At 42.2% G+C, this 14,513-nt stretch overlaps 1 protein-coding gene across 1 annotated transcript in view; it reads left to right on the forward strand.

The window, feature by feature from the left end:
* Positions 1 to 14,513, forward strand: part of LOC115230341 (BTB/POZ domain-containing protein 16-like) — a gene marked incomplete at both ends in the record, with an annotated part of 56,235 nt that overhangs the window by 12,356 nt on the left and 29,366 nt on the right. Inside the window, 2 exons of the mRNA XM_029800542.1 lie at positions 5,582 to 5,738; positions 11,622 to 11,730. Coding sequence (XP_029656402.1) covers positions 5,582 to 5,738; positions 11,622 to 11,730 — 266 coding nt within the window. The remainder of the gene's footprint in view (positions 1 to 5,581; positions 5,739 to 11,621; positions 11,731 to 14,513) is intronic.

Raw genomic sequence — 14,513 nt, forward strand, 5'->3', positions numbered from 1 at the left:
GCTTACGAAGAACAAGCTCTGGGGTCGATTTGCTCGACTAAAAGCGGTGCTCCAGCATGGTCGCAATCAAATGACTGAAACAAGTAAAAGAGTAAAGAGCATCTATCTATCTATCTATCTATCTATCTATCTATCTATCTATCTATCTATCTATCTATCTATCTACCTCTTTCAACGTTTAGAAGTTTTCTTGGGAACGTCTCGTCCTTTACTCTTAGTGGGGGATTGGAATGCTACCTTGGACACGCATGTAGACTACGTGGGTAGAGATAGGAATAGACGGGGATGCAAATGCCTCAGAGACCTGCTCAGACGCTTTCAACTGTCTGACAGGTTCCGACTAGACCACACCGAATGCGCCAACGTGGACATGGAGCAACCCGCATCGGGTCGTCGAGATCGTATCTATAGGATACTGTGTAGGACAGTAGATATAGATAGCATAGGATGTCCACATTTCCACATAGTCAGCTACACGATCACAAACTTGTGACATGTATGCTAACTTAGGTAAGACACTTAGGCAGGGTCCCGGATACTGGAAACTAAACGCGTCTTTCCCCATCGAGACAGGTTTTCAGAGACCGGATTAGCACACTAGTAAAGAGGGCTTTGACGGGAGCCATCATCAACAACAAATGGTGGTTTGCCCTCAAGAGAGCAGTAAAAGCAGAAGCGATTAGGTACAGCAAAGCACTAGCCATAGATAGAAATAGAGTAGAGGGTGAGCTAGTTAAGAAGCTAGAAGAGGCAATAGAAGCGGCATCGCATCCGACGTTTTGGCGGCGAGGTTGGCCCTCGACCAACACTTCAACGCCAACACGAAGGATGTCTGTCAGAGCTAGGATGCGTGCTCTAAGGAACGAAGGTGTTGGAGCCGCGAGAGAGGCCCGGGGGCAGAGGCGCAACAGGGCAACAAAGCCACCATTCGGTCACTGGTAGATGAACAGGGGCGCGAATTGCTCGAGCCAAATAAAATGTGTGAGGCCTTTCAGCACATTTTGCCCGACTTTCGGAACGAGTGGAGGGCAAGAACGTAGGGTGGACTTCAGTGCCTACCTACATATCCTACCACGACTCTCGACAAGAAAGGCAGGGTGCTGCGAAGGTGCCATCACGGCGGCGGAAGTGCGGGAAGCGATGGCAGAATGCTCGAGGACAAATCACCGGGTTGGATGGTCTACCCTACGAGCTTTACAATTGTATGCCAGACTTGTTTTGGAGATCTCTTGGCGGCGGTGTACTGCAACTGGCAGCAAAACGGGAGCATTCCTGGTTTTGTGAGCCGAGGAGCCGTAACACTGCTGAAGAAAGATCTAACAATGGAAATGTAATAATAACTTTAAGGCCCATCACTCTGCTTAATGCAGACTTGAAAATTTTGGCCAAGGTGTTAGCCAAGAGGTTGGCGCTTGTCATCGAGAAACTGGTCGACAGGCGCAAACATGCGCCGTGCCAGGCCGGACCATCCATGCAACCTCCATCTGATGCGCTACATCATAGACAGGGTAGTTAACGAACCTGGCATGGGTGGGGCCCTGATCAACTTGGATCAATCGAAAGCCTTTGATAGGGTAGACCATCGATACTTGGAGGCAGTCCTGAGAAGCGGCTGGTTTTCGGTCCCGTCTTCCGCGGCTGGATAGCTGCCTTGTACAGAGGCATCCGTTCGGTAATTCGCGTAAATGGACATCTATCGAGACCTTTCGACATTGCACGTTCGGTCCGTCAGGGATGCCCCCTCTCGGCGCTTCTATACGTATTGACTCTTGAGCCACTACTGCGGAAGCTGGCGACTCTAAGGGGCATCCGCGAGAATTGGGATGCGGGACGAGCGTGTCTGCATACGCGGACGACGTCACCGTCATAGTGTCAAGCCACGAGCACATCGAGCTGGTCGGTGAGACACTGAAAAACTACGAAGCGGTGACAGGAGCGAAAATCAACCGGGAAAAGTTCTGGGCTTGCGACTAGGCACCTGGAGAAGCAAGCCCATGCCGTCCACCAGCGCCTCCGTCGTGGGACGCTGGACCGACGGCCGGTTGAGTTGCTCGGGGTCTGGTTTGGTCCGGACCTCCAAGTGGAGAAGAAACTGAACGAGATAACGAGTAGGGTGGTCACTCTCGCCCGGCAATGGGCCGAGAGGAACTGTCCCTAAAAGGTCGAGCGGAGGTGGCGAACACGTACATCGCGTCCGTCATCTACTACCCACGCCTGACCGTCGTACCTTGTCCCGACCCTACCATCACCAAACTACAACGCATCCTCTTTCGCTTCTTGTGGAAAGGATGCGTCCCGATGGTCAGGCGATCCATTTGCTGTCAACACCCGTTAAAAGGAGGGCTGGGCATGCCGTGGTTGATGATGCGCAGACACGCGCTGAGACTGCGACATCTCTGCTCTATGTAGACGACGGTGAACAGGTGTGGTCGCCGTTTGTGAGGCACGCTTTCCCGCAGCTCGTCTCCATGACCGAACTGCAGTCGTGGATCAAAAAGAGGCCGAGGAAGGGCGAATGGCACCGCGATGTCGCGCGTTGCTCTCAGCAACTCTGCCGTCCTGGGTCGACCTTAAGTGACTTCAACAAACCAAAGCATTCTATAGGGGTTTGTGGAGGGGAGGTACGACGACGAGCTCGGGGCGAACCTGGACGTCGACGAGGAGTACCTGACCCGCCTTTTCGGGACGACTTTCGGCCAGGCCCATGGACAACTTCCAGAGATCCCTGGCCTGGCAGTGCTACCGAGAAGCGCTACCCGTTCGGGATAGCTCTACAGACACGGCCGAGAAACACGGGGCCGACCTGCCCGAGATGCGGTCAGAGCGACGAAACCGTTCTGCACGCACTCTTTCAGTGTCCAACAATTTCCGACCTGTGGGCTTATGTCGAACAACTGCTGTCACGTGTGGGACGAGTCGGTTTATCAGCTGAGTCTATCGTCAATATTGTCACGCCTCCTTCCTTCAAACGGAAGGAAGAGCTATTTTTCATCATCATCCTTGTGGCTATGGCAAAAGAATGTATCTGGTGGACGCGTCTGAAAGGTTGGAGACAAACACTTTCCTCTCTGGTCAATCTCTCATCAACTTCTTCAAGTACCACTTGAAAAGGAAAGTGAGAGTAGAGAGGCAAGTTTTGTCTAGCGAATGTTTTAAAAAAAGATGGGTGAATGTAGCAAGAATGGCACGTATGAATGACGAAGCCACCTTGAGCATAGTCCTATGAACCCAGAAATCGAAAACAGAGAGTTGCTTATTTGCAAAAAAAAAAAAAAAAAAAAGAATAAAATGTGACTTCATTGACCGAGGTTACCGTGGTCTTTTCCGTAGGCTTTTCTTTCCACGGTAAACCTCACCTGTCCTCCCCCTTTCACTTCATATTGACATTTCTTTGTAAAACGATCCCTATTGATCAATTTTTTTTTTTCCTCTCCCCCCCCCCCCCCTTTTTTTTTTTTAACCCCCCCCCCCTTTTTTTTGTCCTCTTTCTCTCCTTTTACGATCCCTTTTGATCGAAACTCCCCTTTCCCTTTTTTTTTTTTTTTTTTTTTTTTAAACCTTCAAAAGAAAAGCTCTACCTTGTAATTTGTTCTATTTGTGTGCAGCCCTGTGTGGCTAATAAAGAAACATATCTATCTACCTATCTATCTATCTATCTATCTATCTATCTATCTATCTATCTTATTAAATAGATAGATAGATTGATAGATATATGTAATCTGATCAATAAGTATCCGGAATACTACCATAGCAGATTGACCTTCATCTCTGCTGTGCAAGCGCACTAAGTTTTAACGTTTTGGCTTACTTCCACTGTTTACAGCAGTGCTTGGAAGGAAGCGTGTGATCGTCACATTGATCATGACAGAGAAAGTTGAGCAGAGAATCTGCATCAAATTTTGCTAAAAGCTTGGCGATAGCTGCTCAGAGCCCCACGCACAGTTTTCAAACAATTATCATCATTCTTGACACAATCAAGGAAATCTTGTGCAGCTGAAACCTGAGTGACCTTTTCATCAGCTGAAAGCAGTTTTGGCGCAAACTTGGCAGACACGCGTTTCATACCCAAATCTTCAGCGATAATGGACTTAACAGAAGCGTAACTAATCTTCACATCTTCTGATAACCCACGGATGGTGATTCGACGATTTTCCCTCAAAGCTGCAAGCACATCTGCGATGGTTTCCTCAGTTCTGCTGGTTGCGGGATTTTCCAGAACGTTCGTCAATATCGACATTTTCCCGGCCATCTTGAAAATGTCTGAACCACTCGTAACACTTGTGTGCGGCTCAGGCACTCCTCTCCATACACTTTCTGCAACTTTGCTTAGGCTTCGGAGAAGGTATCGCCATGGCTACTTCCTCTGTAGCTTCGTTACTATGCCAACAGTCCGGATACTTATTGATCAGACTTTGTATATATATATATATATATATATATATATATACTACCATTACCACTATGACACTCAGCATAACAGACGGCCGCCTTCACCACCACCACTCCAGCCAACTTACAGTCAGTCTTCACTATCATCCCCAACGTGACCATAATGGTACCAACCACATCAATATTTGGAGAGTTGCTGCTGCTGCTACTAGCACAAAGCACTACATTATCCATAAAAGCAGTATCTATGTAAATACACATTTCTTTAACCGCATTCTTCTGAAGATGGGTCTTTGTGCCCGAAATATAAAGTTTTTTTAACTTCTTGCATTATTAGAATCTTTGCTTATTTCTCATTTCGTTCGTTCATTCATCCATTGTTGTTGTTGTTGTTGTTGTTTTTCCTCTTCTTCTTTTTTTCCTCCTCCTGCTACTGCTGCAGCTGCTACTACTGCTACTACTACTACTACTGCTGCTGCTGCTACTACTACTACTACTACTACTACTACTACTACTACTACTGCTGCTGTTACTACTACTACTACTACTACTACTACTACTACTTATTTCTTTATTGCCCACAAGGGGATAAACACAGAAGGGACAAACAAGGACAGACAAACGGATTAAGTCGATTACATCGACCCCAGTGTGTAACTGGTACTTAATTTATCGACCCGGAAAGGATGAAAGGCAAAGTCGACCTCGGCGGAATTTGAACTCAGAACGTAACAGCAGACGAAATACCCATTTCTTTACTACTCACAAGGAGCTAAACACAGAGGAGACAAACAAGGACAGACAAACGGATTAATTCGATTACATCGATTCCAGTGCGTAACTGGTACTTATTTAATCAACCCCGAAAGGATGAAAGGCAAAGTCGACCTCGGCGGAATTTGAACTCAGAACGTAACGGCAGACGAAATACCGCTAGGCATTTCGCCCAGTGTGCTAACGATTCTGCCTGCTCGCCGCCTTGTAACGGCAGACGAAATACGGCTACGCATTCCGCCCTGCGTGCTAACGTTTTTGCCAGCTCGCCTACTACTACTACTACTGCTACCACCACTACTACTACTACTACTACTACTACTACTACTACTACTACTACTACTACTACTACTACTACTACATACATATATGTCTTCACTTATATTAAATGTGATGTATGTTTGTTTTTTTCTTGCAGAACACCATGAATAACAAGCTGCGAATGAGAAAGCAGGTGGGGATCACGAACCGATGGCGACTTCCAGAACCATTGGGAAGTGATTTGCTTGGCACTTCCCAGGCCCTTCGAGCTATTTCCACGCCACTCAACGAAACCTTGATCAAGATTATTACAGGTAGAAGAACCACACACGCACATGTATAAATGCAAGCCTGTGTGTGCATGTGAGCGTGCGTGCGTACGTGTGTGTCTGTGTGAGTGTGTGCGTGCGTGATCACGCATGCATACGTCTGTGTGTATGAGCGTGTACTATTAAAGTATGTATGTGAGTGGAGGATTGCAACGTTTCTTCCGTGATCCCTCCGTGGCAGATAAAATAAAGTACCAGTTGTATGTTGGGGTCGATGGTATGGAATAATCCCTCCCTTCAATGCAGCTGGTCTTGTGCCTTGATTATTAATGCGTATATGTATGTATGTGTGTGTATATGTTTGTGTATCTGCGTGTGTATATATATATAGTGTCTGCCAAGAAAATCTATACACACTTCGAGAAAAGAAAAACGTGTCGAAATATTTCAGTATTGAATTCATTCAGTGATCACGTGATTAATACAGGTTACCTATTTCTTTACTACCCACAAAGGGCTAAACACAGAGAGGACAGACAAGGAGATTAAGTCGATTACATCGACCCCAGTGCATAACTGGTACTTAATTTATCGACCCCGAAAGGATGAAAGGCAAAGTCGACCTCGGCGGTATTTGAACTCAGAGCGTAACGGCAGACGAAATACGGCTACGCATTTCGTCCGACGTGCTAACGGTTCCGCCAGCTCGCCGCCTTATACAGGTTACCTTTAACCTCTACAATTACAAGAGGTGCTCAAAGTAATGGCCATTATCTCTCAGACACTTTTAGTGGGATTGCTGCACGTGGCGTTAAGATTTCTTATCGAAGAGCCGTCAGTGTGGCTGGTTTTCAGCGATTCATTATTCCCTTAGGGTTACCCATACGTAAATGTCGGTCGGTGATACATCAGGACAATGTGCAAGGAACTCAACTGCAACCTCTCGTCCTATCCTGTGTCCTTGAAAATTGTCAACCAGGTAAGTTCACACGTCTCGGCAGTAGCATGGCGAAGGGTCGCTTTGTTGAAAGAAAAATTCCTCGTTTCAATAAAATGCATACCTGGCAGGTAAAATGGAAGTGCGTAGTATGTCTAGTTACGTTTGACCAGTGACAGTACCTTCAAGGAAAATTGGCCTTATTAAACTTTTTGATGACACTCCACACCAGACTTTGACCTCTGTTAAATTAATTGCTTTGTCTACGTGCACCCCCCCCAAGTGCAGAAAAGGTTTAAGTTAACTTGTAACTATCCCTCGATATCTGAATAAATTTAGTATTAGAACATTTCTTCACGTTTCTCTTTCATGAGTGTATACTTGTTTTGGGAGGGCCCTGTATATCTCTGGGTTTGTGTATATGAATATTTCTCTCGATAGATACACTTGCATGTATGAATGTATCTATAAGTCAGGCTACTGATAACATGTGACCCAGTATAACCTGTTGCATGGTCGGGTCGTGGGCGACTAAACCGGCAACCCCACCAAGCTTGCTTGGCGAGGAGGGTGTTTATTGGACACCCTGCGGAATGAAAAACAAAACCCGTCAAAGGGCGGAGGAACTCTTGAGAGTCAACGGCCATCCAATAAATGTCTTAAGGCTGTATCATGCGCGGGGACATAGAAATAATCGGACTGAATACCCGATCGTGCGGTTAAACCATTGGGAGTGAAGGACTCCTACCCTTTGTTAGGGCATCCTTCTAGGGGAAGGTAACTCAGGCAACTGGGATAACTCCGACATAAAACCTGCGGCTCAGTGGTTACCGATGATGTTGACTTGTTCTTCTTTTCGGATTATGGCTGCTGTTGCTTAGTGAGTGGGATTGACTCAGTGCACAGCCTTTCCTCACTTTAAAGAAAATCTTCTTGCACAGGCATTGCACGATAACAACATTGATTAAGCTTCGTGCAATGGCCATACTCGATAATGAGGGGGCAGCCACCATATGTATGATAACACGGACAATGTGTAGTTTGTGTGTTCATATACATTTCTATGTGTGATGGCGTGTGACCGCGTAGCTGAGTGATTAGAATATTTGGCTCACGATCATAAGGTCGTAAGTTCAATTCTCAGCGGCGTGGTGTGTCCTTCAGTAAGACATTTTATTTCACATTGCTTCAGTCAGCTGGCAAAAATGAGTAGTCCCTATATTTTAAAAGGTCAGCCTTGTCCTATTTTGTGTCACGCTGAATCTCCTTGTGAACTACGTTAAGAGTATACGTGTCTGTGGAATGCTCAGCCATTTGCACGTTAATTTCATGAACATGCTGTTCCGTTGATCTGATCCGATCAACGGAACGCTCGTTGTCGTAACCGACGGAGTGCCAGTTATATACGTTTCCATTGTGGATTTTATTATAACCCGGGTACATTATGTAACTTGACACGTAATACATGCAAGTTCATGTTTTCATAAAACGCCATTTCTTCAGTTAAAACACCTTTGAATACTTTTAGGGGATATGCCACCCAAAATTTTAGCGACGTATGTCAATTCAGCGAAAGGATAAAAAATATATGGAATGCAATGCTGAATTCGAAGAAATTAGAAACGCTAGGAGTGTATATTTAACTATTTCAAGCTGGGTGGTACAAATAAAGTGCCACTTTATCAGTTTAATGAGCGCTGAACATACCGTAAATCCTCAAGTATAGTCCACCCTTGAGTATAATACGCAGGGGATTTTTGGGGGCTGTACCTCTGAAAAACGTATAATACGCACCCCTTCTGTATCTTGAGTCAAGGAGGTCTATATAACGTTCTTGGTTTGTAAACCTGTATACGGTAACGTCCTTTATTATTGTTGTATGTATAACATAAAGCAAACGTGTAGCATTTTTGTGCATTTTGTTTGCAGAAAATAAAGAAATAACAGTAATAACGTTTAATAAATATTGCTTACTGCAAGTTATGGAGGATTCTTTTATGACTTCATTGCTTTCAGGCTGAGCTTAAGGTATTTTCACGCCCTACATCACAAAATGCGTCTGAATAAACATTGTCGGATAGCAAATAGAGACTCGGACATTGCTTAGAAAATAATTTTCATTTTTAACCTTCTGTATAGTACGCACTAGGGATTTTGACCGTTAAATTTTGGGAAAAAAATGCGGATTACACTCGAGGATTTACGGTAAATCGTACCAAAACTTGAAATTCTTCTCGCTGCATGTTTGCCAGCTCAGAAAACGTACAACTTCGTCCATCAGCCAATAAGAAGCTGCTCTTACATCTGGCAACAATTTTTGCGGCACAAACGGAATATTTTTTTCAGATGAATTTATTTTGTGCGAAAGGTCAGTCGACGAAAAAACAAGAGTACAAAATAGTCGTTATAAGTTTTTGCCTTTCTAGAGTTTATTTTTTTTAGCCTACGTATCTCGCCCCTGAATGACTTAAGCGAGCAACCAATCAGATCCATTAATTTCATACGCGAACAGATTCATTGTACACACTCTACGAGCGGGGAGTGGTAGAAAAAAGTTATTAGTTTCTTGTCTTTAGAAATTAATCACAGTGAGTGTAAGATTTATTGTTCGTAGACAAGTGTTAATTATGATACCTGTCTCTCTTGAATAATAAGAGGCATCTGAGGCTTTTTAACCTACACCTGAAACCAGGAAAATTGGCGCCAGGAAGAATATTATCTAGTCTATTGTTAGAATGTTAAGTTACGCACATCCACAAATACGCGCGCGCACACACACACACGCACATACACACATAAAGACGCACACACATGCATATTTATCTTTATATATAAAAGTGAAGTTGTGTGTCTGTCTCCTATGATTTAGATTCCTAACTACTCCCACATTTTGCGGTGCAGTTTAACCAAAACCGGGTATCTTATAGTCGTGATTCATATCGAGCCCTTCTGGGTATTAGCGCGCGTCTACGATGAGTCTACGATTAAAAAAAAAATTACCATCATTTTTTCTCATTTTAATGCATTTTTTTCGCTATGGTATAAGGGAAGTAACTCTCTAAAAATGTCTGCGATGAGTCAACGATTAAAAAAAAATTTACCATAATTTTTTTCCATTTTTAATGCATTTTTTTGCTATTTTTTGGCTATAACTCTCTAAAAATGCTTATATAGTTATTTCCCTTACAAACCCGAGCAACGCCGGGCGATACTGCTAGTATATTTATATACGTGTGTAGGAACTAGTATGCGTTTGAATGTAGAAATTAGAGAGAAATGGTAGGTAGCTTAAGTAGTAGTGTGTTTATTTGACGGAAGCTTATATATTCACCATGTTGCTACTGACCACCTCTCTCTCTCTATATATATATAATCCTTCCGGCGACAAAAACAGATGAATGGAAGAACTCGGAAAGAGGAACTAGATAGATTTTAAAGTACATAGAATTGTTCGATTTTTCCATTCATTAGCTTGCGTCAGGTGACGAAACGTACGTCGAATTTAAGCTGATGAGATGAGAGGAAGATATCATCATCATCATCATCATCATCATCATCATCATCATCATCACTATCATCACCACCACCATCTTCATCATCATCATCACCATCATCATCACCACCATCACCATCATCATCATCATCATCACCACCACCACAGAAAAAGCTAAACGCATAAAACCCGTGCCAAAACTGCGGCCTTAGATATTCTGAATAATAAATGGCAAGAAATACCTCTCTATGTCAAATACCCAAAGAGAACGAATAATGCAGATATTGACAAAGCCCTGACCCATCAATGGCTAATGGCCTCTGGCTTAAAATCTGAAACAGAAGGGTTTATCATAGCAGCTCAAGATCAATGCCTACCAAGAAACTACCAGGCCAACATATTAAAGAACGGCAGTAGCCCAACATGTCGTGTATGCCGACAACAAAATGAAACCATTGATCATGTTGTTTCCAAATGCAGTCTTCTAGCGCCTACAGAGTACCTCAACAGGCATGATAGAGCTGCACAATATATTCACTGGGTAATTTGCAAAAACCTGGATTTGCCCCATGAAAAAAACTGGTGGGAACACAATCCACCTCCAGTGCTTGAAAATGACCACATCTCACTCCTCTGGAACTTCACCATTCAAACTGACAGAAAGATAGATGCAAATAGGCCAGACATCATATTGAAAGACTTCAGACAAAGAACATGCCTCCTCATTGATATGACTGTCCCAATCGATATAAACGTGTCTGTCAAGACCTACCAAAAACTGAGCAAATATAAAGATCTTGAAATAGAAATCAGCAAAATGTGGAAGCTGAAGACTAAAACAATACTTGTTGTCATAGGTGCCCTGGCAATGATAGCGAAAGGGGCTGATTGCTACCTAACTCAGATACCAGGAAACCCCAAAATGGCAGAAATTCAAAAGATAGTGCTCTTGGGAACTGCTCATATCCTACGCAAAATACTCTCTATGTAATCCCAAGGTTTGAAACAAACTTTTTTTTTAACTATGTATTAGACATTCACTAGTACAACACCAAAAAAACCCCCCAAATATATGGCACACTAGGCATAACAACAACGTGAACTTTCAACCTGTTGTCTCTTGAGGTCTCTGGGTGAGACTTGGAGCCAACTTGTACAGACATAAAGCAAAATTCAAATATAGAATAATAATAATAATAATAATAGTAATAATTTAATAGCGCAAAGCATCCTAAAAGTGTTTTCCAGACATTTGATGTGATTATCAATATATGAGCGCTGGTTATTTTATCGAACACTAGTGGATAAAAAAGAAAGTCAGTCACATCGGGATCTGAACTCAGAACGTAAAGGAACATAGTTTAAGCATTGTATGGTATTTCGAAAGAATTCTTTAATGGTTCTCTCATTCACCGCCTTAAATTTTGTACTGAATAAAAAAAAAAACCCTTAAATATTTCCTTTTAAGTTTAATCATGGCATTTGTTCACATTTCCAGCTGAAAGTCCCCAGATCGCGGTAAATCTTGACCTCAATCAACCCTACAAGTTCCGACAAATTCAGGATAGACCGACTACTGCTTCATTGTATTCACTAAGCTATAATAAGTAAGTCTCATGTTTAATTAAATATTCAATAATAAAACGTCCCTCCAGTAACATATTCACACAGAGTTGAAACGCTGTTTGATTTATTTTTTCAGCGAACAATTTTCATCATCCCACTACCAAGTATGACATCACCACTTCCTTCCTTATTCATCTATCACCCCTTCCGTTCTCATTCGTAAACACAAGAGTATTATTATAGTAGATTATCACGGTAACCATGGGAAAATGAAAAAATACAAAGCCCAGCTTCACCATCGGATCATTCTACACATCTGTGTAATTTTTCGCGCATTTCCACCCAGCCGTTTGACCGTGGATCCCAAGACAAGAAAGAATCACCCACGTCAAATTTATATGTATAGATTATGTGTGGATGTGGGGGGTAATTATATATATATATATATATATATATATTTGAGTAATTGAATGAATTATCTTATTAAGGATAATTCGAAAGATAACCGATACCTGGGTAGCAAATTCACATCAGAAAGAACACGGTTGAAGCTACGTCCCTAGGGCATAGACTACGTGTCTTCGTGCGGAAATGTGTATGTTTATTTTAAAATTATAAGTATATGAAAGAATGGAGTTGAACGACTAGTTAACAAATATCCTTTATTCTCGACATATGTTTCGAAGGCTGCATATTCCTAATTCCGTAGGAGTAAGGAGTACATTATGCAGATTTCTCATCAGGAAAATCAAGGAACTTATGTCGACATCAAAATGCACCAAAAACGTTTAGCTGACCGCTCTCAAGGAGCCCATGGCGATAATGAGTGTCTCTATATAATGAGTGACGTCAGAGTGGCTGAATGTAGAAGAATCTAGAAGTTTCTAAAGGTTCAAGAGTTCAAACGAAGTAGGAGGAAGGAGGCATAAGAATAGTAAGGTGAGAGAGTGCAGGTCAAAAGAATGGTGGGTTTAAATGATTTCTTTTGTGAATGAGTGCCTGTGTGTGTGACTGTCTTAATGTGTGTATGTGTGTGTCTGAATGCGTGATTGTGTTTGTGGATGGGTAGATGTCAGAAAACTGACAGCTGTGAGGTGAAAGATCTGTGTATGTGTGTTCGATTATGTTTACTGTATAGAAAGGAAAGTAGATAGCGAAAGGGAGAAAGAATCGGGCGAGGTGAGAGGCAACGCAAGAATGGATAGTAGTAATTGGGAATATAAGAAATTCCAAAATTAGAAACACCACTTACCAATGCAAAATCTCTTCTGGAACCGATGTCTGCTTCTATATTGGCGCAACCTCTTCTAAATTAGCCAAAGGATCTCCAACCATTATTCCACTTTCAGAGATAAGAGAAAGCAACACAGCACGGGGCTAAGCAAATTAGTCTGGCGTCTGAAGAACAATAACACTACGTTCAAGCTCGAATGGTTCATTTTGTCGGTGTCCTTCCCGTTTGATAAAGGCAGAAAATTTTGTGGCATCTGTAATTCCGAACTTTTTCATATTTTGTTCGCCAAAGGTTCTTTAATAAACACAATCGTCGAAAGATCCTACAGGTGTTTACACTGGAAAAGACACACCTTTCACTCATATAAATAGTGACTAATATAGATAACCACCCGATTTCCCCCAAAATTTTTTTCCTATATTTCACCCCAATAGTCAAAAAGATTTTCTTATATTCCCAATTACTACTATCCATTCTTGCGTTGCCTCTCACCTCGCCCGATTCTTTCTCCCTTTCGCTATCTACTTTCCTTTCTATACAGTAAACATAATCGAACACACAGACACAGATCTTTCACCTCACAGCTGTCAGTTTTCTGACATCTACCCATCAACAAACACAATCACGCATTCAGACACACACATACACACATTAAGACAGTCACACACACAGGCACTCATTCACAAAAGAAATCATTTAAACCCACCATTCTTTTGACCTTCTCTCTCTCACCTTACTATTCTTATGCCTCCCTCCTCCTACTTCGTTTGAACTCTTGAACCTTTAGAAACTTCTAGATTCTTCTACATTCAGCCACTCAGACGTCACTCATTATATAGAGACACTCATTATCGCCATGGGCTCCTTGAGAGCGGTCAGCTAAAAGTTTTTTGTGCATTTTGATGTCGACATAAGTTCCTTGATTTTCCTGATGAGAAATCTGCATAATGTACTCCTTATTCCTTCGGAATTAGGAATATGCAGCCTTCGAAACATATGTCGAGAATAAAGGATATTTGTTAACTAGTCGTTCAACTCCATTCTTTCATATACTTATATATATATATATATGAAATTACACACACCCACAAACATAATTTTCTGGGCTAAAAGCTATCAACCAACAATCCCGAAATAATCAACAACATGCTTAGAGTACTCCTAAAAGTTTTTCTCTGTTAAAAAATTTGCATCTAAACTAGTTGTTCAGAATCCGAAAATGACATCCATTTATTACCATAGCATTAAGATTTTAAGATACTGGATCCATAGAATTCAATTTTGTTTATTTTTCAATAAAACAGCGTATGAGGAACCAGGCCATACTATACGAACATACATAGAAAATGTTGCTTTTCCTTCAAAACCAGAGTGCTTTCTTAAACTTCTATTGAAAAACCAGTAGAAATCTTAAAATTTCTGACAAATTACATCATTGTTTATGCCTAATTTTCTAAGAATTTGCATTTGAAGGGCTGGATCTCAGGAAGATCTCGACCCAAGTTCCAACAATAGTTTGCCATCATATGCAAGTCCCATTTGTCTTCATACTTTTGTTTTATAGATTTTAATTCCAGATGGAAACGCCCT

This window comes from Octopus sinensis, unplaced genomic scaffold (genome assembly GCF_006345805.1).
Source record: "Octopus sinensis unplaced genomic scaffold, ASM634580v1 Contig15387, whole genome shotgun sequence".
Classification (NCBI taxonomy): Eukaryota; Metazoa; Mollusca; class Cephalopoda; order Octopoda; family Octopodidae; genus Octopus; species Octopus sinensis.